The 21,390-nt window shown below is 54.2% G+C and overlaps 6 protein-coding genes across 6 annotated transcripts; 3 read left to right on the top strand and 3 right to left on the bottom strand.

Moving 5' to 3' along the window:
* Window positions 1-1,559: 1,559 nt before the first annotated feature.
* Window positions 1,560-4,671, bottom strand: BGZ61DRAFT_500804 (uncharacterized protein; the record flags this gene model as incomplete). Its single annotated transcript, XM_046251613.1, has 8 exons — window positions 1,560-1,585; window positions 1,660-1,983; window positions 2,048-2,484; window positions 2,612-2,797; window positions 2,851-2,962; window positions 3,015-4,031; window positions 4,080-4,272; window positions 4,369-4,671. The coding sequence occupies 8 exons, from the start codon at window positions 4,669-4,671 to the stop codon at window positions 1,560-1,562; spliced, it is 2,598 nt and encodes an 865-aa protein (XP_046093850.1).
* A 585-nt stretch (window positions 4,672-5,256) lies between these two features.
* On the bottom strand, window positions 5,257-9,390 carry BGZ61DRAFT_541815 (SNF2 family N-terminal domain-containing protein; the record flags this gene model as incomplete). Its single annotated transcript, XM_046255094.1, has 12 exons — window positions 5,257-5,519; window positions 5,569-5,665; window positions 5,729-5,831; window positions 5,888-5,935; window positions 5,999-6,184; window positions 6,238-7,144; window positions 7,194-7,387; window positions 7,461-7,491; window positions 7,554-7,771; window positions 7,827-7,934; window positions 7,995-8,593; window positions 8,656-9,390. The coding sequence occupies 12 exons, from the start codon at window positions 9,388-9,390 to the stop codon at window positions 5,257-5,259; spliced, it is 3,489 nt and encodes a 1,162-aa protein (XP_046093849.1).
* A 1,541-nt stretch (window positions 9,391-10,931) lies between these two features.
* On the top strand, window positions 10,932-12,551 carry BGZ61DRAFT_575264 (uncharacterized protein; the record flags this gene model as incomplete). Its single annotated transcript, XM_046256186.1, has 2 exons — window positions 10,932-11,819; window positions 12,069-12,551. 2 exons carry the CDS (start codon window positions 10,932-10,934, stop codon window positions 12,093-12,095), a joined length of 915 nt encoding a protein of 304 aa, XP_046093848.1. The 3' UTR covers window positions 12,096-12,551.
* Window positions 12,552-14,427: 1,876 nt separating this feature from the next.
* Window positions 14,428-14,583, bottom strand: BGZ61DRAFT_321730 (uncharacterized protein; the record flags this gene model as incomplete). Its single annotated transcript, XM_046238946.1, has 1 exon — window positions 14,428-14,583. A coding segment is annotated over one exon (156 nt), but the record flags the coding sequence as incomplete, so codon positions are not given.
* A 771-nt stretch (window positions 14,584-15,354) lies between these two features.
* On the top strand, window positions 15,355-17,769 carry BGZ61DRAFT_541813 (C2H2 finger domain protein; the record flags this gene model as incomplete). The annotated part of the gene is made up of 5 exons (XM_046255093.1): window positions 15,355-15,668; window positions 15,719-15,956; window positions 16,004-16,326; window positions 16,389-16,765; window positions 16,817-17,769. 5 exons carry the CDS (start codon window positions 15,355-15,357, stop codon window positions 17,767-17,769), a joined length of 2,205 nt encoding a protein of 734 aa, XP_046093846.1.
* Window positions 17,770-18,936: 1,167 nt separating this feature from the next.
* Window positions 18,937-20,489, top strand: BGZ61DRAFT_541812 (uncharacterized protein; the record flags this gene model as incomplete). Its single annotated transcript, XM_046255092.1, has 3 exons — window positions 18,937-19,425; window positions 19,498-20,201; window positions 20,258-20,489. The coding sequence occupies 3 exons, from the start codon at window positions 18,937-18,939 to the stop codon at window positions 20,487-20,489; spliced, it is 1,425 nt and encodes a 474-aa protein (XP_046093845.1).
* Window positions 20,490-21,390: the final 901 nt, after the last annotated feature.

Raw genomic sequence — 21,390 nt, 5'->3', positions numbered from 1 at the left:
GGATCTGGAGGTTCATATCTTTGGGCTTGCCCACGTAGCTCGGGTTGCCGTGAGGGGACGAAGCTCCAAACTGGAAGGGTGGCTGAGCAGTGGTGGGAGCAACTGGAGTTTGGTTCCCCTTGCCGGCTGCCTTCTGGTTTGCCTTGGTCGGAGCTTGAGTGTTTTTCTCCAGGTTAGCGGCATTGAGGGCCAAGTTGCTGTCCGCCTGGTTACCACCAGGTGCAGCCCCTCTCGCCATCTGCATCTTGACATATTGTTCGTACTTTGCTCGGTGCTCGGGGCTGAGATGGGCAATTTGCTGCGGCGTCAAGTTGGGGAAACCTTTCTGTTGCTGTTGCTGCTGATTAGGCTGAGACGGTGGCTGGGCTGGGGCGGCAGGCTTGACATTTTCGGTCGCATCGGCGTTCTCATCCGTGCTGGGACGTTTCAGGTTCTTAGGAGCCGGTGCGGGGGAGGGATTCGGTGGCTGAGCCCGGTTGTTGGCAGGCTGTGGTCGGGTGGTTCGCATCTGCTCTGGGGTCGGCGTGGCGTTAGGTTGCTTCTGAGCGCCAGCTTGCATGGCAGTGTTCGTGCTCATGGAGTTGGGTGTCTGCATGTTCTGAGGTTGAGGAGTCTGGATCGGCTGTGTGGGTTGCTGCTGTGATGGTTGTTGAAGCTGCATTGGGGCTTGAGGAACTGGCATTTGGTTCTGTCCGCCCTGTTGACCTTGGCCTTCTGTGCGGGCTTGGGCTTGTCGCCCTCGCATTTGCTGCTGCTTTATCCACATCTGTCTTTTTATTTGCATCACCATCATCTGCAGCTGCTCGTCGGGTACATTTGCTAGGTTCGGCCTTTGATTTCGAACATGCATGAGTTCTTGAGGAGAGACTTGGAGGATGTGGGCCGGAATATTTGGCACCGGTCTCTGCATATTCTGCTGGGCGTTCGCTCCTGGGACACCAGCACTCTGCATACCAGGGTTCAGGATGGGATTCTGGACCTGCTGAGGCTGTTGAGGTGGCTGCTGAGGTGGCTGTTGCGGTTGCTGCTGCTGCTGTTGTTGCTGCTGCTGTTGTTGCTGCTGCTGTTGTTGTTGCTGCTGCTGTTGTTGTTGCTGCTGTTGCTGTTGCTGTTGCTGTTGCTGCTGCTGAGGGGAGATAAAGTTTCGCTTCTGGAGCAGAAGCTGGAACTGTTTTTGTTGAATAGTGGAAAGCTGGTTGCGAACATGCTGAGCGACGTTATTCTGTCCAAGCCACATCGTCAATGTTCCCCATTTCTTCACCTCTGGAGGCACTTGGCTCAGTTGTGCAAGAACCTGGGGTGGCAGGTCCATCGCGTTCATCATAGCGATAGCCTGAGGGTTTTGAGGCACCCGTGGAACCTGCATCTGCTGACCCGCATTACCAGGAGGCCCTGCTTGGGGGATGTGAGTTGGTATGTGGGCCGGCTGTCCGGGCAGCCCCGCATTCTGGGCTTGCGGAGTCTTTGGTGGGGGAGCAGCTGGTGGCAGAGTCGAGGCCGGCGCCTGGCCGGGAGTCGAGGCGACGGTTCCTGAAGGTCTAGACTTTATCGTTCTTCTATCAATAATCTCCTGGCGACGGCGTTTCTGGCTAGGAACCTCTGCCGGCACCGAAATATTATCAGAGTCCCGTGGCGTTCTGATCCTTATCTTGGGGTTACCCTGGTCGTGGTACTTGACGAGGTGGTTCTTCAAAGCCTGAGTGGAGGTGAACGGAGGGTACTGGCAACCTGGTATCTTGCAGGGCATGCGAGGGGCATGCGCCCATTCGTGATCGTCCCGAAGAGCTTCACTCTCGAACCCAGTGCTGGCGAGCGGGCAGGACCAGAACCTGCAAGTAAAGGCTGTGGACCGGAAGTCTTGCTTGAACTTTTCGAGTTCCTGAATGCTGACGCCTGGAAAACTCCACAGTTGGAGGAGCGCCTGGACTGTGTGCTGGTAATTGAGCAACAGCGTAGATAGACTTGTGATCTCGCTGAGACTATCTGACGTTCATTATGGTGATTAGTGTGGCAGCCGGCCAGAGAGGCACCTGGGGATGACATTTACCGTTCGTTTGGCCAGCTTTGAAGGTCTTCACTGCCCGTTCTGATGCAATGACGCCTGTTGCATTCCAGAGCTCAGGATGGCTCTCAATGTGAAGAAACCGGTCGTCCAACACTTTCCGATCCAACCCTTGGTCCTCTGTCGAGTGCAGTGAGTTCAATGCCATAGAAAGCTCATGCGACCGAGCGAAGAATCTCGTGCCCGTGTCGAGGCCATTCTCAGAGGCAGCAACAGAGAGTAGATACTCTACCCAGTATTCTGAGGCGTACACATGCAGGCCGTGGAAGCCCCGAAGCACTCGGAGAAATCGAGTTTGTTCCGGGTAAGTAAGCTGGAAAATCTGAAGCCCTGACAATAGGCACGATGCGATGGCGAGTCCCTGCTCGTGGACTGCGCTGAACTCGTCCAGGAAGACATTGCTCTCTGGACTTTGGAGGAACCTGTTGCATAAGATAAGCGCTGAGCTCGTGAGATGGGCGCAGGACAACTCACTCTTTCACCGAGACATGGATGAAAGTAAACGTTGAGTCACTGCGCTCTTCGATGAGCGGTGCACACATGTCGAACAAGTAGTTCGGAGATAGCTCCTGAACATTGACATCCTCCGCTTCAGCAGAACATGAGAGAGCAGAGCGAAGCTCTGCTTTTCGGAGGGGCCTCTTGGCGAAGGCAATCCAGCCCAATATTGACTGCAGGCGAGTAACCGAGCGTTTGTCGAAGTGGGAAATGAGCTGTGTGAGGATCTGTCCATAGCTGCATAGAGTTAGTCCAAGCATCCACATGAAGTCGTTGAGAAGGAGACAGACAATTCACTCAGCTTGCGAGGGAGAGTGTCGACAGCGTCCATGACCTCGGTCTTTTTGACAAACATGTTGGTTGTTAGGTACTCCAAGACCAGTCGGGCCCAAAGAAACATCCCTGTAGTTCGATTAGTTTTTTTCCCCGTGGATAGGGTCCCATCATAACAAACCGTCTGCTTTCTTGGCCAGCCGAAGCTCAAGCTCCTTGAGTTCGGCATCCGTGATTCCCATCTGAAACCATCGCGACCGCAGCGCACCAAGCCTCTGAGCAGCATAGGTCGCGATGGCCTTTCCCAAGGCCACCTTCTCGCTCGAGAGCGACACCACGTGCTTCTGCTTCAACTTCTTGGCCACAGTTGGCGGCATGTGAGTCGAGACTAGAACCTTGCAGATTGTTGAGGTCGAGGTGAATGTGGCGGATAGCATACGTTCAAGGAAGTTGGTGATCTTGAGCTGCTTCTCTTTGTCGCACTCATCTATCCCGTCCAGGATGATGTGGACGTACTTGGTCTGCGAGGGGTTGTTGGAAACGGCACCGATAACCTCAAGGATGAGACGCTCGAGGGCTTGTGCAGTGACGCTTTTCTTACTGAGGATGAACTCCTCGAAGATGTAGGCTACTAGGTCTGTGTCGGATCGAACTAGTTGTAGGAGAATCGACCGTAGGATCTGGCCATACTCTGTAGATGCCGCCTGCGAGTATGTGCAGATATGGGAAACGACCAATGACTTTCCCGAGGACCTGAGGAAAGTGGTGATTCGAGTGGCTAGCACACTTTTCCCGGTTCCTGGATGGCCGTGAAGGACGAGGAAAGTCGACTCCTGGCTACACCTCATCCACGCCGCGATCTTATCTTGGCCAAATATCCAATCGCAAGTCTCGGAATATTTCTCGGGCTCCTCCATTACGGACTCGAAGATCTTGGCCTGTTCAGTGTCGTCCATTTTCAGCCAGCCGACGATGGCAACGTATTGCGCCGCTGTGCGCTCCTCTTCTTCCTTCGCGACTTTGTCAAGCGACTCTCGTCTCAAAGCGACCAGATCCTCCCTCATCTTCCGCGCCTCGGAGAGTCCCACCACGCTGGCGGTCTTGTCGACAAGGTTTTCATGTGCTTTGAGGTCGTCAATGATGCTGTCGAACCGACGCTGGAAGCAGCCCCAGGAAGTCATGAAGAACACCTTCCAGCCTGCAACATATTAGCTACCGCCGAAGAGATGGCCAGTTGTGGACCTACCGCCCCTACGCACGAACTTGTACGCCTCCTTGTGGAACTTGAGAATGTCCGAGTAGAAAATGGCGAGGGTCTGCTGGAGTTCCATGTTCTTCGAGTATGTCTGATGGAGAATCTTGAACCTGGCTAAGGGTTCTGCTATCCGAGCGTACGCCCCTGTGATCTTCTCAAACGCGTCGACGTAGTCAGATGCAATCTAGGAACCATACTAGATCAGCTATAAGTTCTTTCCAGCACTATTGAGCCAGAAGGCCAACGTCTCTGGCGATCGTGGCAACTGAGTAGCACGTACCTTGAGAATCAGCTTGATCGGTGCCCATATCCAAGGCAGATACGGTGTCCCATTGCAGACAACCTCGATCGACTTGGAGTAGTACTCCAGCCCGGTGAACAACGGCACCAGGCGCCGCATGTTCCGCAGCAACTGGCGCGCGGCGAGCTGGTTCTCGATCTCATGAGCAGCCTTGATCACATTTTCCAATGTCGTGCTGGCAAAGTCTGCCCTGTCCTTATCCGAAATGGTACGTTCGAGGTCGGTGAAAGCTTCGCGGATGACGCGCTGGGCTGCGGGCGAGACTCGCGCTGAGAGCGGCATTTTGACTCGACCCTGTCCTCGCCGACACACAGGATGCCTCAAAAACCACTGTATTGACAGCTTCTCCTCAGCGTTTTGTGGGAAGGGGACTTTTTGGCGTCTCTGGTGGAAGGCGAGATGGGTGCCCAAGGCTGTCGAAGCGCTCAACTGGGCCCAACAGCACAGCCACGGTCAGCCGCAGCTAGGCACACCAGTAACCCTGTGGCACTGCGGCGTTGTTGTCGTGCGTATGCCAAGGTGTCATCTGATTCGTCTCACGGCTCGGGTTAGCTAGCCACTAAAAGCGCGTAGACACAGTTTGGCGCGATATGAGACATTGTATTGTATTGTATTGTACGATTTTGTTGAGGACCACGTAGGAATAATCGCTTTCGACGACTGGAGGCACAACCTGCGCAACATGCTTGAAGTTGAACGGCAGAAGTTGGAGATACTCGGAGCCTTTATTTAGGGGCGAGATCTTGCATTTCACAAATGATGTGCGAGTACAATAAAAGGCCCCGATAAACCCACTACCCTTGTCAGTTAGAGCAATTTTTCTCGTGGCCGTTATCACTGCAACACTAGGCGGAAAGCTGGTAGCTGTCACCCGCCTGGATGTCCGTAACCCACGATTCTGGCAGCGCCCTTCCGTCTTGCATCACCTTTACGACCTTGACATTTGATATCCTTTGAGCAGCGGACATTGAGCTCAATTTTGGCGCCGTGGAACATGTTGGTGACCTTGAAGCTCTCCACGCGACGGCAGTTGCGAGTTGCAGCGGAGCCCTTCGGCGAAGCAGCAATACACCCACGAAGTCCTGAGCCACCGGCCAGTAGGGAGAATGCTAGATGAGTGCCCGAAGGCGCTGCACCAGAGTCAGAAAAAGCACGCCGCAGCAGCTGGATGATAGTTACCTACCTTCAAATGTCCCATGTTGTCAATAGCAACCCCGCTCGGCGCAAGCAGAATGCCCGCAAGATCCCTCTTGAACTGCTGGTTCTTGACGATATTCTATTCAAGATGACGCATTAGATCAGGCTGCGCACAGGAATCCCTGGTGCCTTGGGGTCGTACCTCTTCGAAGGAGTCCCGGACGTAGAAACGCAACGTCGTCACTTCTCGTTTTTGTCCGATCCTGTGGATTCTTGCGAGTGCCTGGTCTTCAAGAGTTGGGTTCCTGTGGGGAACTGTGAGCCGAAGTGTCTTAAAGGTTCCCCCTTCACTTCCACCTACCAGTGTGGTTCCATCAGGTATGCCCGTGACGCGGCAGTCAGCGTTAGCCTGTGTTTTGCCCAGTCAGCTCCTCGAACCGAAACCCTCGGGGATATCCGCTATCTTAGTTACCCAACTGCTCCGCAGGAGAGAGTCAACAGCAGTACACGAATGGTTGGGTCATTGCGGAATCGCTCAACAACTCCTTGTCTGTCCCTTTGCGGGACCTTGCCATCGAACCGGAGTCCGAGAATGCCTGCTTGCTTGAGCCCTGACTCCACCACGTCGAGTGTCATCCTCCAAGTTGAGAACACGACACTAGTATCGAGTAAGTACTGGAGCCATGCCATCCACTAGTAGACTTTACGTACCACTTGACATCGCCAGGCAATGCTTGCAGGTCCTCGACCAGAGCCTTCACTTTTGTAGGAAGATACGCAGATCCTACGACGTTGCCGAGTGAGATCTGAAGGGGCGACTCCTCCAAACTCGACGCGCTTGTTGATACAGGAGCCATAGGGCACGGCGGGTTATGCCCACACCCGAGTGCCTGGATCCTGTGTGCCAGTCCCTGGACGCAGCTCGAGCAGATGAACCTCAAGCATTGGGCGAAGAGAGGCTTCGTGGACTCTGTATCGCCGAGAGGATTGCAGGTTGCGTCGAGAGTGCAGGGGCAATAGTGGCACAGGATGCTGCCCATCTCGAAGCGGAGGTTGAACCCACGCTGGGCAGTCTCCTGCCAGTTATCCATGTCGGGCATCTTCCCTGTCATGCTGGACGTGTCGTGCCTACTCGGGTAGAGAAGTCCAAGATTGCAGACCATCCTCATGGCCTCGATTTGCTGCAAAACGCTGACAAAAGACGCCGTTCTCGTTTCATGGTTGCCTTGCAGTAGCGCCTCGTCGAACCGCGCAATCGCCTGTGTCCTGACTTGGTCGTAGAGCTCCCGCTCCACAGGCTGGAACTCGACATGACATGCCCGGTCGTGCCTCGGTGGTAGTTGGACCGTCCCCTTGGGCCGGCGGAGTAGAAGACAGCCTGCCAAGCGCTTCAGTCTCTTGACGGCCTCGTCAGCGTTGCCGGCCTTCCACGGGTGCGAGATGTCCGCGTCGAATACACGCTTCTCGTTGTAGGGGTAGACGTTGAGGAACTTGAGAAGGGCTGCCAGGTCGTTAAGGTGGTTCTGAAGGGGAGTGCCGGTGACAGCCCAGCGTGAGACGGAGTTGAGGGCACACACGGCTCGCGCCATTTGCGATTCGCTATTGCGGATGAAGTGTGCTATCCAAGTCAACGTCTACTCTTGGTGCTCGAGTCAGTGTTACCATACCTTCATCCAACACCACTCGCCTCCACCGGGTCGTGAACAGCACGGAAGACTCGCGGCCGCTCCCGTTTCGCCACTCTGTAGACACTGTGTGGTAGGTTGTAAGCACAAGCGCCGTGTCCTGGAGCTCCGAGGGGTCCGTCAGACGCGATTTGCCGTGGTGCAAGCGCCATGGTAGCCCCAGAGGCACGACATGACTATAATCGCTGTCAGCGCTGCGTGCTCAGGGAAGCTATGTCACGGGGCTATGGTCAGGGGAATGCAACGCACGTTGCGAGTTCTTCCTCCCAAGTGCCCAGTACTATACGCTCGTCAGCTGCTCCGCCTCACATATGCTGCCTAAACCATGTCTGGCACACATACACGGTGGTGGGACGATAATTAATGTCAGCCCACAAGATTCCTCTCCAAGAACCCCGGAAACCGCAGACGTATCACTGAACGTCGGGTGGTGGGCATCCGAGGCGACTAGAGCAATCATGGTGAGTGTTTTTCCAAAGCCCATCGGATCCGCAATGATTCCTCCGTAGAAGGCTGGGGGCTCATCCATTTGGCGGGCGTCTGATATTCGGTTTGTAAAGCTTGCAAGATGTCAGTCACTTGGAACGCCATAAGTAGCAATGCAAGGGGGCGTACCAATGCCCCCGTCCGCTTTCTACCGCCTCCCATATATCTGGTCTCGCCCCGTCAAATGCCCAGCCCTGCTCTCTTCGCAGCATAAACGTCAAGGCCTGCTTCTGATACCTAACGGCGATGTCAGAGATCGGGGGTGTTACAAGTCGGAGAGTTTCAACCTGGGCCTACCTCTCTAGCGACGTTGCTATTGCAGGCGGCTGCAATGCTTCTGGTAAGTCCTCCTGAGAGTTCAAGATTTCCATTAACTCCGGTCGTGGTTCAATATCTTCGAGCTCCACGAGGTTCTGTCGTTTGTGTGCCAGATCAAACGTGAACTGAATGCATTCCGGATCCAACGGGGGCAGTCTGTGCGGGTTGCAGTATCGCACATTCCGGTCGCAGCCAACCGGGTCCTGGAGGTACAACTTGCGTTGGTCTTCAAGGTATTCATTGCACTCTTCGATGAAGGTGCAAATGGCGTCGGAGAGCTCAATTGGCCCATAGAGGATGATGTCCAGAGAACACTTTGATGTGAGGCCTGACACACGGAGAGGCTTGCCGTTGCTCATCAACTTGGGCGGATCTATCGACACGGTACAAGCGACTTGAAGTTCGAGGGTTAATTCCTCCAGGAGGGCTGTTGTGAGATAAGTAGAGTCAGGGCTCACGTCTCCCTTGAGGTTGGGATCCTTTGTCCCAACAAAGGATTCCGGGGTTTCGAGCTTGATAGGGTAGCCCGATGTTTCAGCCAAAGCACGGCGCCGACAGGTCCCGGGAATGCCTACGAGCTGCAGGGAGTGAGTTCTAATACTGTTCGATCACAGGGGTCAATTGATGGGCTGCTACTCACCATGCCGAAGCAAACGAGATCGGACTCGGTGTCAAGGGCATTCAAGGCACTCCCATCGTCGATAATGCCCCCAACCTCTTGATAGCTCGATGGGCCGGATAATAAATTGCACTCCTGGAAATACATTGGCAGGTTTGGAGGGTCGAGTACCATCTGTGACTGGGCGTAGACCTCCAAAGAGCCACCGAGCTGGTTGTCAGGGACTGGAAGCCCATATTGGAAGTTGGGGGGGTTGTAGCTGACCGCAAACTGCGATGTGGCCAAGCTATACGATGGTGTCTCCTGGCCCTGAGTGCCTTGGGCTGTACCATAAGGACTTTGATCCCCACTCCCATGAGCAACCGCAACGGCACACGAGGTGGCTACGGCGAGAGCCCCATCAGGCGTTCCAAGAGTTCGGTAATCCGGAAATGGGGCCAGTTGACCTCCGGGCCGTCCATGGTAAGACGGAGTGGGAAAGTTGCCCTCGGGACCGGGACCGAATGGGCAATGCTCCCAGCTACCCCACGCTTGGGGTACTCGCATGATCGCTTCGTCGCTGACAGCTCTTCCCGAGGGCCCCACAGAGGCATGGAGGTTTGACGCAGTGACTGTGGAGGTGGTCTCGGGAACCATCGATCGCTCGATGGTGTTCGGCCATGGATTCCTCGCCAAGGCTCCATCATAGGTGTGCGGCTCTTGCAGTCTCGGCTGCTTGTTTGAGTACGAGGGGTCGAAGGAAGGGATATTGGACATGGTTCAATCGAGAATCCGAACCGCCGCCTATTGTTTGCGATGAATCGCCTCATGCGTGTGTCGGGTGTCAGCTCAAGTATGTGCCTACCGTTGGGCCGGAAGTGATGTTCGGGGACAGAATAAGGGGCTGGGGCGGTGGACCTGTTGGCGCCAGGTCTGTGACCACAGCGCAACCCTGGTCTGCCTTGGCGGCTAGGTGGCGGCCTGACAGCCTCACTCTTGGGTGAATAGGGCGAGGCCACGCCAATGCTATGCCACCACACTCCATTGCATTACTGGCGCCCAGAGCGTACAGACAGAACGGGACCACAGCAAACCTATACTCCCCTTCGGGCAAATCGTCCCTCCTTTATCTCGAACCGGCAGCTATGAAGACCGACGTTGACGGCATCTTTTCCAGCAGCGAAACCTGACCAGAGGGCCAGCTGCATCTGCAGCAGGAGAATATGATAATTGAGGGACGTCCAGGCTTGGGGTGTTGATGTTGGTGTATGGAGTGAGGAGAGCAAGAGGTTTCCGGGCGATCAGAGTGAGATCGGAGGCCTCGTGGCGCTCCAGATTCCACAGGCTTCCCCTGGATTCCACGAGGTTTAGGGAAGACGCTAGAGTTCTTTGAGGAGTGGGGGGCACTGTTATCTCTTGCTCCACTTGGCGAGTTCTCTTTGACAGGCTCTCTTTGGCAGGGTCCTTCCTCGAAGACAGAGCCTGTTAGATGTCGACCAGTCGAGCGCAAGTTCGGACTATCATCAATATCTGTGGCCCGCTTTCGCTAGGCTCTGCTAGTGTTATTCTTGGCTTTAGTGTTGCGAACGTGACCGAGGAAGGTAAGTGCAAGATCGCAAAGAAGCACTTTAGTGGCTGGGACGAATGCTAGGCCAGAATTAGCACCCTAAATTAAAATCTAACAATAGAACCTCGATCCACTATAAATACCGCATGACAAGCAGAACTGCTTTTCACCCTTACTAACGCGTTTGCTGTATCTCTTAGTGCAATGGTGCTCGAGCGGGCCTTTTCGTCTAAAAAGCGGGATAGAACGAGGGAGAATTTCACTCGGGCAGTTCAGCGACTGATGAGAAGATGTGATCAACTAAGCAGCCGCTACGGCGCTGATTTCTATATTGTAGTGCGCCAAAACCATCAGCATTATGATTACAACTCCTCTAAGGACCCTTCATTTCCAACTCCTCTTATTGAGATTGTAAGGGCGCTTACTTATGGTATTTTCCTACTATGTAGCTAATTGCATTGTACATAGCAGCTTTCCCAACTACAATCGCTTTCACGTCTGACGCTCCCCCAACCCGTGGTCCACTTTCTTCCCTTCTCTCGTTACCGCAGAATATCGTCGCCGAGGCAGCGCCAATTGTCAGTACATTGCCGTTGACTAGCGCTCCATATTTTATCGAATCTGAAATACCTCGATGAGATGAGTATAGCGAAAAAAGTGTTCAAACGCAGGTGACAGGCCTCAAATCGATCTTGTGTGGGCGGCCCGACCGCATCCCCTTTGGATGCCGCCGTTTCGAACACGTCCAGTCATGGATCGCCTCGCCGCCTATATCGCCGCCGCCAACTTGGCTCCCCGCGAGGCTGAGATTCGCGCGCTGGTAGCACAAGGCGCCCAAGACGTGTGCGCTATCATGACCTCACCCTACCCGGCCGATGAACTGCGGCGGGACGCGGCTCGCCAGACTCACCCGGACACCCGCAACCGCCAAGTGACGGGCATCATGTGGTACCTTACCGCCCTGGCGGTAGAGCGCAACCAGGGCTTCGTGCGCGGCGCCTTCGTGTGCCGCGACCCTCACGGCCGGCTGTCCGCCTACTTCCTGGGAGTCGGCACGCCTCGTATCAGTAGTCACCTCAAGCGGCACAGCGCTCCCGGCTGCACCGGCGGCGTGGACCTGCGGGCTACCGATACATTGCCACCGCTTGCCCACGGCCTTCGGCACGTGCTGTTCATCGCCATCGTCCATGACAAGCGCCGTGGCAATTGCCTATTCCTGAAACCCGAGCCCTACGGCGTAGCTGGCGTCTTAAACTTCTTCTGTCACGCAATGTACTACGTCCGTTCGCTCGCACGCCGCCGCCGCTTTGGTGGCAACGACGGTGTAGGCATGCGCAAGGAGCGCATTCCGGATCGCCTCGTGCAAGACTTCGGCGAGGCGGTGGTCCATCTCCCCGACGGTGCGAGCGCTATTGCTGAAGTGGGCCGTAGAGGCGAGGGCGACGGTATTGGGTGCATGCACGATTACCTGGTCACAAAGCTCGCCGACGCCAATATTTCCGAGTCATCCCGCGTGTCGCTGACCACCCTCCTGCGTCAACTCGAATCGGAGTACGATTTCGCAGCCCTTCGCTTCGGTAACGAGGTATTCCTCGACCTCGCCACCGATCTTGCAGGCCCGCTCCCACTGACGCCCGAGGTGCTTGGTCCATCGCGCCACCTGTGGTGGCTGCACCGCGACATTATTGAGGAGAGAGTCGAGCAGGAGATACCCTTGGAAGGACCCGCTGCGGCGCCAACACCGTCTTCAAGCTACTTAGGCCGAGTCGCGGCGCGGGCCGCCCGCTTTCCATTGGGTCCCATCCCAAGTAGTCTGCGTCTTTTACGGTGGGCGAGAGGGGACACTGTTCTAAAACTCCATTTTGGGTTTAGGCGCTCTGTCCCTTAGCCATCCGAGTACTTCGGGTCGGCCTGAAATATGTACCGCGGACTAGTAGCGAGCCCACGCGGTGGCCTTGTGCCAGTCCAGTTGCCAACTGGCAGCATCAGGTGTAGCATAGTGTCCGGTTCGCAAACCATTCGCTATCATATTGATGCACACAGCTCGATATGCGGAGCTCGGTCCTGACGAGCCGAATTGATATTTTCCAGACAAATTGGCCACCCAGCTTTTGTTTGCCATTGTCGCGATCGAAGACGCGCCTACACCAGAAACAAAAGCGAATCGTTCGGCCCTACCCTGAAGAGGAGCAGCGCCATGAGGCATCAGAGGATCACGGCAGTAATCCCGCTTCTGGTCAAACAATGGGAAGGGGTCGTGCTCAAAGGCTGCGATGATTCTTATGCGTCATTGCATCTTCAGCTGGCAGAGCCATTTTAGACACTAGCATAGAGAGTAAAATATAATAGATTCAATGCGTTTTACTGACTAGTAGTTGAGGAAATAGGCTTACGGGCCATTCCAGCCTCTTGTTTCAGCCATCTGAGTGTGATGTCTCCTCTATACCCTAAATAGAAGGATAGATCAGGTCGTGTCTGCAGCGGGCGGCCAAAGGGACGACTCAGCTGGTACACTTTGCTGGCATGCTGAAGTGGTTGTTTTGGATCTGACAGCTTCTGAACTCTCATCAGGATCCATCTCCAGCTCTTCCGGTGGCACGCGGGCCCAGGGAGGATCTTCATCAAAGAAGACATAGGATGCCTCACCGTGGGGGCGGCAGATAACATCCCACAGCCCGCACACTTCATCCTCGGAGGTTATATATTCCTTCAAAACCGGTACCTTAGGGCCGCGAGGAAAAGGGGGGCATTGACAAGAGCCGCCTCCAGTATTGCATGAAAGCTGGTGTTGTAACTCTATGTTGGAATATCTCGTCGATCGTGTCCCTGAACCATCGAGAATAAGCAGCCTCCCTGTCGATGTATGCTGCAATCTTTTCAACGTTGATCCTGCCTCGATGCTCCATCCATTTGCCAATCCTCAGGCTCCACGACGCCCTTCCATCTAGTTTGAACTGTGAGCGGGCTAGGGCCGGAAGCGGTACCACGCATTCCATGCAACGGACATGGTAATGCTCGAGCTGAGGTTGCCCCCTCCATTCAAGCGATATGCGATACTTGTATCGGATCTCGGCTCCATACAGACCATCGAAAGGGCCATACAGGCACTCGGTTGCGCGGCATCGCGCCCTGCGAAATACTGGCTTCGGGGTGGGCTGCGGGACCAGCACACTGTCGGGACTCGATTTTAGGGACTGAAAGAGACGCTCTCCGTCCTCCTTGAGTCGTTCTTCTGGAGTAAGGCGATTTCGACGTTGTATGTTGGTATCGAACTCTGCCCTTGCTGCTTGAGCCTTGAGCTCTCTCGACGAACTCCTGAGGTTTGGCTGATGACTCCGGCCGCTGCCTTGTTGCCTGTGCAGCGGTGTATCGCTCCACAAAACCAGCCGAAAAGGGTGATAAAGATCGCAAGCGACGCGACCGTATTTTTCGAGGCCTTGCATTTAGATGTCGACGCATCGTGCTATCTCAGGTAGATGGTCGTTGCGAAGTCAAGAAAAGGGAGTTATAGGAGCAGGGAGACTTGGACAGCTAGGACGAGCGATCTCTATTTAAGGCTTGTGCGTGAATGCTAAGACCTCTTTTCCCCAATGATTGCGTGTAGTCTATATATCAAGCGTTGTATTGTTCCTCCCAGGCAGATACAGGAAGAAATGCGAACTTTTGAGTTCGGAAACGTCGCTGTCCAAGGGTGGTGCCCCGCTCATCCCTACCATGCAGCCTCTGGTCAACCGTAAAGTAATCTATTGGCTTGAATACTCTTGGTCAGGAAACGAGGGCTTTATATAGAACTTTGTATGTTTAAGAGAGACGCGCAGTATTCTCATCTGCATTTGGCGATAACTACTGGGAATCGATCGGATCGGATCTGCATCACCAACCAACACGATGCACATACAGCTTAGAATAGCAGCGCAAAGGACCACAATCTAAAGTCAAATAAGATTGGGTGGATTTAAAAAGAATTTTCCCTTCGGATTAGAGTAGCAATCCCTAGCTCGATTAAGCTAAGTATGATCGTTCCTTTATTCTCTATTGTCTAATCTTGCTTGGTCATCTCCATCCCCCTCTGAGTCCCGCTGGCTATTGATTGGACTGGACGTGGGTGATAGGGGTGTGATAGTCTAGGACTGCTGGAAGCTCGCTGGCGTTCTCCTAATAGTCAACGGATAAGCTTGCTCCTAATACATAGTTAGCGAACAGTAAGTGCCTGGGATGGGTTTCATCACAATCTTAATGAGAGGAGTGGGAAACAACGGGTCATTAGTAGAGTTATAGTCATAATGTCGATGATTTCGCCGAACTACGATGTAGACATCCGCGTTATAGCGATCGCTCAACTGGTTACACCTACGCATAAGACGTTGAGTGGCCCTAGAGAAGTTTTCATTGGTTCTGTCACGTTTTCGGGTCGAGGAAGGAAGGGTGGTCATGGTCTAAGCATATAGGTACTACCTTGACGGAGACGGACTGGTGGAAGGGCGCTGTATTTATAGACGTTTTGACATGGACAGGCGGACGACCGAAAAATAGACTGGCCTCTTAGTGATAGCTGGCCATGCGCGGTGCCGACGTGAACTGTTGTTCAACGTCCACTGAATCATCGAACAGCAAGCGGGACCTGCTAACGCTTGTCGAGAAGATCAAGGCGACTACCATTACCGTGGTAGGTCCCCCTCGCCCAGCATTGCTCCGGTTTATTAGTGGAGACACGACCCCGCTAACCTTCCCTCAGCTTCTCCCAGTCTAAGTCTAGGGTGTTATAGTGAGCGTCGCTTGCCGAACGGTTCTGCAAGAACACTTATGCGACATTCACTTCGCTGTTAAGTAGTAATTAGGAAAGTCCGCCATAAAGGTCCACCCGGGCTCGGTCCACATTGGTGTTGCTGGTAGTGTACCCCCAATGTACCACCCAAAATAATTTTGCTCCACCGAGCCAGTGCCCTGAATTGGGCCTCTCGTCCAGAATGTATTACCGTCAGCAACAGAGCCAGAAATGGCTCCCTCGACTATTAAGAGTAGCCCCCGCTCCCGCGGAGGGCAGCGTGCTCACCTCCCTTCCCTCTCTTTCTTTTCTCTAAGAAACCGAGGCAGCATCGGCTTCACTCAGCCGCTACTCGCATCGTCTCCACGATCCAAGATCCTCTTGTCTACGTCTTCGAACCCTCCTTAGCATGCGGCGCCGCCAGCGTTTGTTTGGCGATGCCGACGATTCAGACGCATCGTTCTCGCCCGAGGATGACGAAGTCTTTGACGTGAACGAAGATGAAGTGTCTGACGCAGAGACCGACATCACCGAGATCAACCCCTTCGATGATGTTGACGACCATGTTGACGTCGATGATCTTACTCAGCTCCTTGACAACGTCCACCCGCCAGAGTATTACCATCGGATAGCGGCAGAGGTCAATGAGGGTGCTCTTGACGGTCAAGACTACAGTCCTGGGACTGAGAAACTCCTCAACGCGGTTGAGGAACACTGGCAGCTGTAACGTCCCAGAAACCCGTCTGCCTTGGCTCTCGCTAACGATACTCTAGCTTCTGCAATAAGAACAAATTTGGCAATCCCCATGAATGCCTCCAATCCATTTCCGTCGGTATACTCGCAAGCTTCTTCACATGGCGCCTAGACCTGAAGACTGGCAAGGATGATAGGAAGATGAAGGGCATCAAAACAAGCAGCGCACTGGGCACAACCTGGAAGGTCTTTCGACTTGTATATGAGAGGGCCGTGGGTGCAAAGCTCGACCCGAAAATGAATCGTCAGATGCATAGGGTATGTCTCCGAGCCCACTACAGCCCATTATTCTCTAACGACCGCAGGTCCTTCGAAAGCTGGCAAAGGATCATGACCTGAGCACAAAGAAGAGGGAGAACCGCTGTATGACGATTGATGACCTCAAGGAGCAAATTGAAACAACGGTGAGTACGACGAGAAAGTCGTTTGATCTCGGAGAGCTCCGGATTCTTGCGGTTTTATTCCTTCTCCTACTTGCTCCTGCCGGTGCTCGTCCCTTGGCCATCTTGCGGCTCCGGTTTAGAGACATTCGAGTTGTATTGGCAAGAGACCCTGAAGGAGGACCCCACAACATTCTTATCCAGTTCACGCCGGAGTTTACCAAGACGTACCTCGGTACCAAGGACGCGTAGGTGATATCTATCTGACGGACTGGTCTACCTTGATACAGACGATGTTGACCTGTAACAGCAAGACATTTACTGTCCCCGAGACAATTTTTGATCCAACCTTACTTCTTAGCCCCCATGCCTTCCTCTTGGGCATCTTGTTCCGGCATCGAGCCTTTCTGGCATCTTACCTCGTCTCAGCTGTGCAGCTGGACAACTTGGACATCCACCCTGACGACCGGGAGTTGCGTTTGCCACTCCGAGATGATTTGGATGACGTACCCTTGTTCCGCCTAGCCGTCAAAACCGCTACCGGCTTCGAGATGTCACTAACAGAACCCATCACGTATGGCATGATGGCGGCATGGATTAAGAGAATTGGAGAAATATTAGGCCGACTGTATACTACCATCTGCTATAGCCTGCGCTACAACGCTGGCAACGAGCTCGACGGAAGCCGTAAGTTTCACTATTACCTGTTGACTACTACCCAAGCTGACCCCTCTGCAGCCTATGCTAGCGATGCTATCCGCAACTTAGCGCTCGACCACAACAGTTCAGTTCCGTTCCAGAAGCATTACCTCGGACGCCAACTACGTCTAGATACCTGGGCGATCATCCGGGGCCAGAGACCGCAACAGGCGCTGCTGAAGCAGGCTTGTAGCATCGGTCATGCCAACAGCAAGCGGCGGCCGACCGATTTGACGGCAGAGCAAGCTGCATCTGTCAACACATACCCTCGCATCAGGAAGCTAACGGAACAGGTCCGACGGCTGCCACCTGGATCGAAGAAACGCCAGGACACCGTTCGAACGCTAAGGAACGAGAAGCAGAGGCTCAAGAGGGAGCTATTACAACGAATCAAAGACGCCTGGACGGATGAGCAGGCTGTGGATGATATCCAATCCCAACTCCAGGGCCGCGGGTTCTCCAAACCCATGGCCGTAGATGCAACCTGTCCCCCTCAGCGCCCAGCACAGAAGCGCCTAGTTGAAGCGCTGACCGCCCCAGTCGATAACACTCTCGAAGGATATCATAGACGCAGGGACAACCTCATCGACGCCATCGTCGCTTACTGCAGCGTGGTAGAAGGCCGTACCGCACGTCGAACCAACGTCTCGGCAGCGAAGGAGCCGCTGTCCAGTTCTCATTGTGGCCCATCGGAAGATAGCCCTGTGGGTATTGCCGTGCTCTCTGTATTCGTCAAAAACGAGAAGGAGAGGCCGAGGAGATGTTTTCTGTGCATCGGTGCTGCACTCTCTCTTGAACCAAACGACCCTCGTGTGAGCGAGCTCACCCATGAGTTTTACACTTCCGGTGACCTGTCGAAGCACTTCCGCCGAAGGCATCTTAATCAGCTGCCTGATAATACTCCCTCTCGGTGTGAGGTTTGTGACCTAGACCTGCAGCATAAGATGCATGTACAGAACCATGCCATGAAGGTTCATGGTACGGTATCCTAAGACTTCCCTTGATTTAGAATAGTCTAAAATTATGAGTTGCTTTTCCAAATCTCATCAGCACCATTGCATCACCATGGCATGATCCCTCCCGTGGAGCAGACGGAATTGGTCTATCTTATTCTCAAAGAGGATTGCTCTTTGTACGGACAGTGGGCAGGGGGCGCATTTTTTGCCAATCCCGTCCTGCCCAGTGCGTGACCCTGGCATTCCGCGGAATGAAAGTAAAAATGTGGGGCTTTGGGGTGATCATTGCAGCACTGTACGAAACGTAAGCAGCCTAGCGCAAAGGCCCTATGGGGTGTGGACCCCCGGGCGAAATAAAATCCATCCATCTGTCAAATGCCCTTCCGACAAGCCTGCCGGTGTCAACCAAATTCCTCCTCCCCCAACGCTGCCTTTCTGAGGCCGGCACCAACGCAACAGCACATCATCAACGTCATCGCCCAAGATGGACTTGGGCTTGCTTCTTAACGAGCCTGCCGAGCATGCCGCCCGCCCCCTTGCCGCCAGTCAACCGCGGATCGACCCATTTGACAGGGTTCTAGGTGGGCTGCAGTATGTGTACAGAATGTGACTTGATTGAATACGTAGAGGGTCTGAAGGACCTGTTTTTATGGGGAAAGGGCACTCCTTTGGGTATCTAGCGGAGCGGAAACTGCACCTTAATCCGGATGTGTCTGAGAGGGGTCCGATAGGATCAGTCGGGACTGCTCTGTACATCGCTAAGTCACCGACTGTATCGGTACCGCAGCCCTTGACACCCATCTGGTAGTTTACATTGGCCTTTGCTACCACCAGCCTTCCGGTCAAGCATGCGCCGTTGTTCGGCATGACATTGGACCACATAGACCACGATATCTCGCTCAGCGGGCTCAGCGGGTGGCTGTGTCATCGGGGGAACTAGTGCCACGACGCCCACCATTCATAGCGCTTGAAGACGCTAGGCGATGGTGGCTGACGCCCCTCGCCTCGATTTATGGGTTGCATCTTCCTTTCACAAGCACACCTCCTTCGACTACCGAGGAGGTGGTGACTGCGGTAACACATAAAAGGGATGCAGGTACGTCAGTAGAAAAGCCGAGTCAACATTTCTTGACATGAACTACCTCATATCTTGTCGTGAACTCGCTGCGCCAGTTGTGGTGACGTCCAGCCCGCTGGTTTGCGATGTCTACTATTGTCGCTGCCGTTCCTAGTCCGAAGGGCTTCGGCCTCCTCAAGGCCCCAGCCAATGTTCCCGCAACGGTCGTGGACAGCTCGATGAGCACCTCTCCCGATCCTGGCCACGATGACCCACGCGGTCAGCAAGCTGCAGCGAATGGCCTCACAGAGATCGAAGCAAGGCAGAGCACACCTGCTCACCTTGGCGTCGCCTGCGGCTCCGAACCGCCCAGTCCGGCCATCAGTGCGCCGACGAGACCGAGGTTGAGCCCGACCCTTCCTCAAGCTTTGCTGTCACCTCCACCTAGTGAGAGGCCGGCTTCAAGTCGCGGCACTGGCTCCTCTCAGACATCCCGGCGCTTCGCCATCGCATTGTGGAAGCCGCGGACTTACCACCGCTGGAAGTCTCCCGCCCTGGTGGTAGTGTTTTTCCTCATCGGCTTTGGCATGAGTCTGTGTCACTGCGTCTTTTACCCGAGCCTCATTGGTCAAATTGTCGGTGACTCGTACAGGCAGGAGGAAAAGCTTCGGTAAGTGAATCGCTTTGCAATTAACCGGCTCCTTCAGAAGCACATGGCCGTACCCAAAGGCACAGCCCGCCAAGCCGACAACGCCTACTTCGGCTTCGTCCCAACAATCAACAACACCGACGACCTGGTCGCCCTCTCTGAACCGCGCTATCAGGAGCCCTCCAACGCCGCCAACGAGCTATGGATGACCTTTCAGCGGTACGTCCTTAACAGCAAAGGAGACCGCATCCGCACCCGGGCATGGCAGGTCTGCCGCCTGCACAACGCGACGTACGACCTACGGCTCGAGTGGGACCGCGGCATCCAAAACGTGACGGGCTCGTACGGGGTGCGCGAGGAGGTGGGCTTCCCCCGCGACAGGCCGGGCGAGGTGTCGGACATGGCGAGTCACGCGTACGCCGCCTTCATGTGGGCGCTGATGGACCAGTTGGTGGGTTCGTTTGCGTGGTTAAAACAGGAGAACATATCCGGCACCGACACCAACTTGGGACTGGGCCGTGCGGCGCAGTTCGGGCTCATCGAGTCGCCGATACAACAGACCAGCATCTTGGGGAGCGTCGACTTGGATGTCTTCTTCGACTTCAACGCCATCTATGGTCTGTATGCGTCTGATAACGAGACGGACCCGTCGGGGCAGCGCTTGCAGGACAAGGCGCTTGCTAGGAACAGGACGCTGGCAGTGCTGGTTGAAGAGTTGAGCTTTAATATCACGGTGACCTTGTTGCATAATAGGCTTTTGACGTAAGTCGCAGTCCTTTCTTCTGGTGTTGCTGACCGATTAATGTGGCGGTTATCAGGTACAATTCCACCCGAGAAGTCACCCGCTGGAACGACGTCAACCGGTACGGGTACCTGGCCACGTCCCTATTCATCCCCTACGCTCTGGCGAACCTGATCGCCTTCGCCGCCCTAGTGCTCGGCATGGTGTCCTTCTTGCGCCATGAGACGTTCCCGACCAAGACGTTCCAGGATATTGCCAGTGCGGCTGCGGATCCTCATGTCATCCGGATTATGCAAGAGAGTACTTGATGTTGTGTAATGATTAATCTGCTGCCTACGTATCATCAGGGGTCATGCGATCAGCTCCACCATAGTGAAGTGTGACAGCCTTGCAGAACTCCACTCCTCCACTCCTCCTGCATAGAGAAGGATGATATTTTGTCTTTTCACAGGGGCAGGGTGTAACCTGCCAATGGGATATGACTATTGGCGCCCTTTCTTTCATCAAGCCAAGGTCTTCTGTGGCCCAGCAAGCATCTGCACATTTGACTTTACCATTACCGCCCTAATGCGCCGGGCTGGCCAACCGTCGGTGATAAGGTCGGCCGGGACGCGATTAGGCGAGATTGACCTTTCCTTCTGCCAGCTCCTACCGCCCTGCAGTGAGACCCCTGCTCTATAGCTATGACCTCTCTGCTCCTTAGTCTTAGATAGACCAATCTACCGCACCCTTTCGTTGAACAAACCCGGGGCCAGCCCTTCACAAAAATATACTAATCTTAATTGACTTTTCTACCTTTTATCCTATTTTCAGATAGCTTAAGTAGATATATTAATCGATTTAAACCCTTTCTAAAATCCGCACTAACAGCTAGCTATATAAATTAGCTGGGGCTATGATTGTTCCAGGTTTTCTCGGCTGTTCCCAAATTTTTTGGCCTAAGTGGCTTGCCCACTTAGTACCTATGGCTAGCCCAATTCAATCATATTTTGCCCTCACCCTTGTTGCACACCTCTTTCCGTATTAGAATGACTTTGGCCGTTGATCAGCAAGGCTCTCCAGAAAGGGATGAGAAGAAGACGCTAAGTCGCTGAAGACTGGAACGACTCGTTGCCGAACACCACTTGTTCGTGGCGAAGCGACCAGGGGGGGTTATGTCTAATTTTAACCTTGTTGACTCTTCTTGTTAGGCTTCTTATAGGTCGATCT

Source organism: Ilyonectria robusta (genome assembly GCF_021365365.1).
Source record: "Ilyonectria robusta strain PMI_751 chromosome Unknown BGZ61scaffold_75, whole genome shotgun sequence".
Lineage (NCBI taxonomy): Eukaryota > Fungi > Ascomycota > Sordariomycetes > Hypocreales > Nectriaceae > Ilyonectria > Ilyonectria robusta.
The sequence above is the reverse complement of the archived record's forward strand: the minus strand, read 5'-3'. Positions and strand labels throughout refer to the sequence as shown.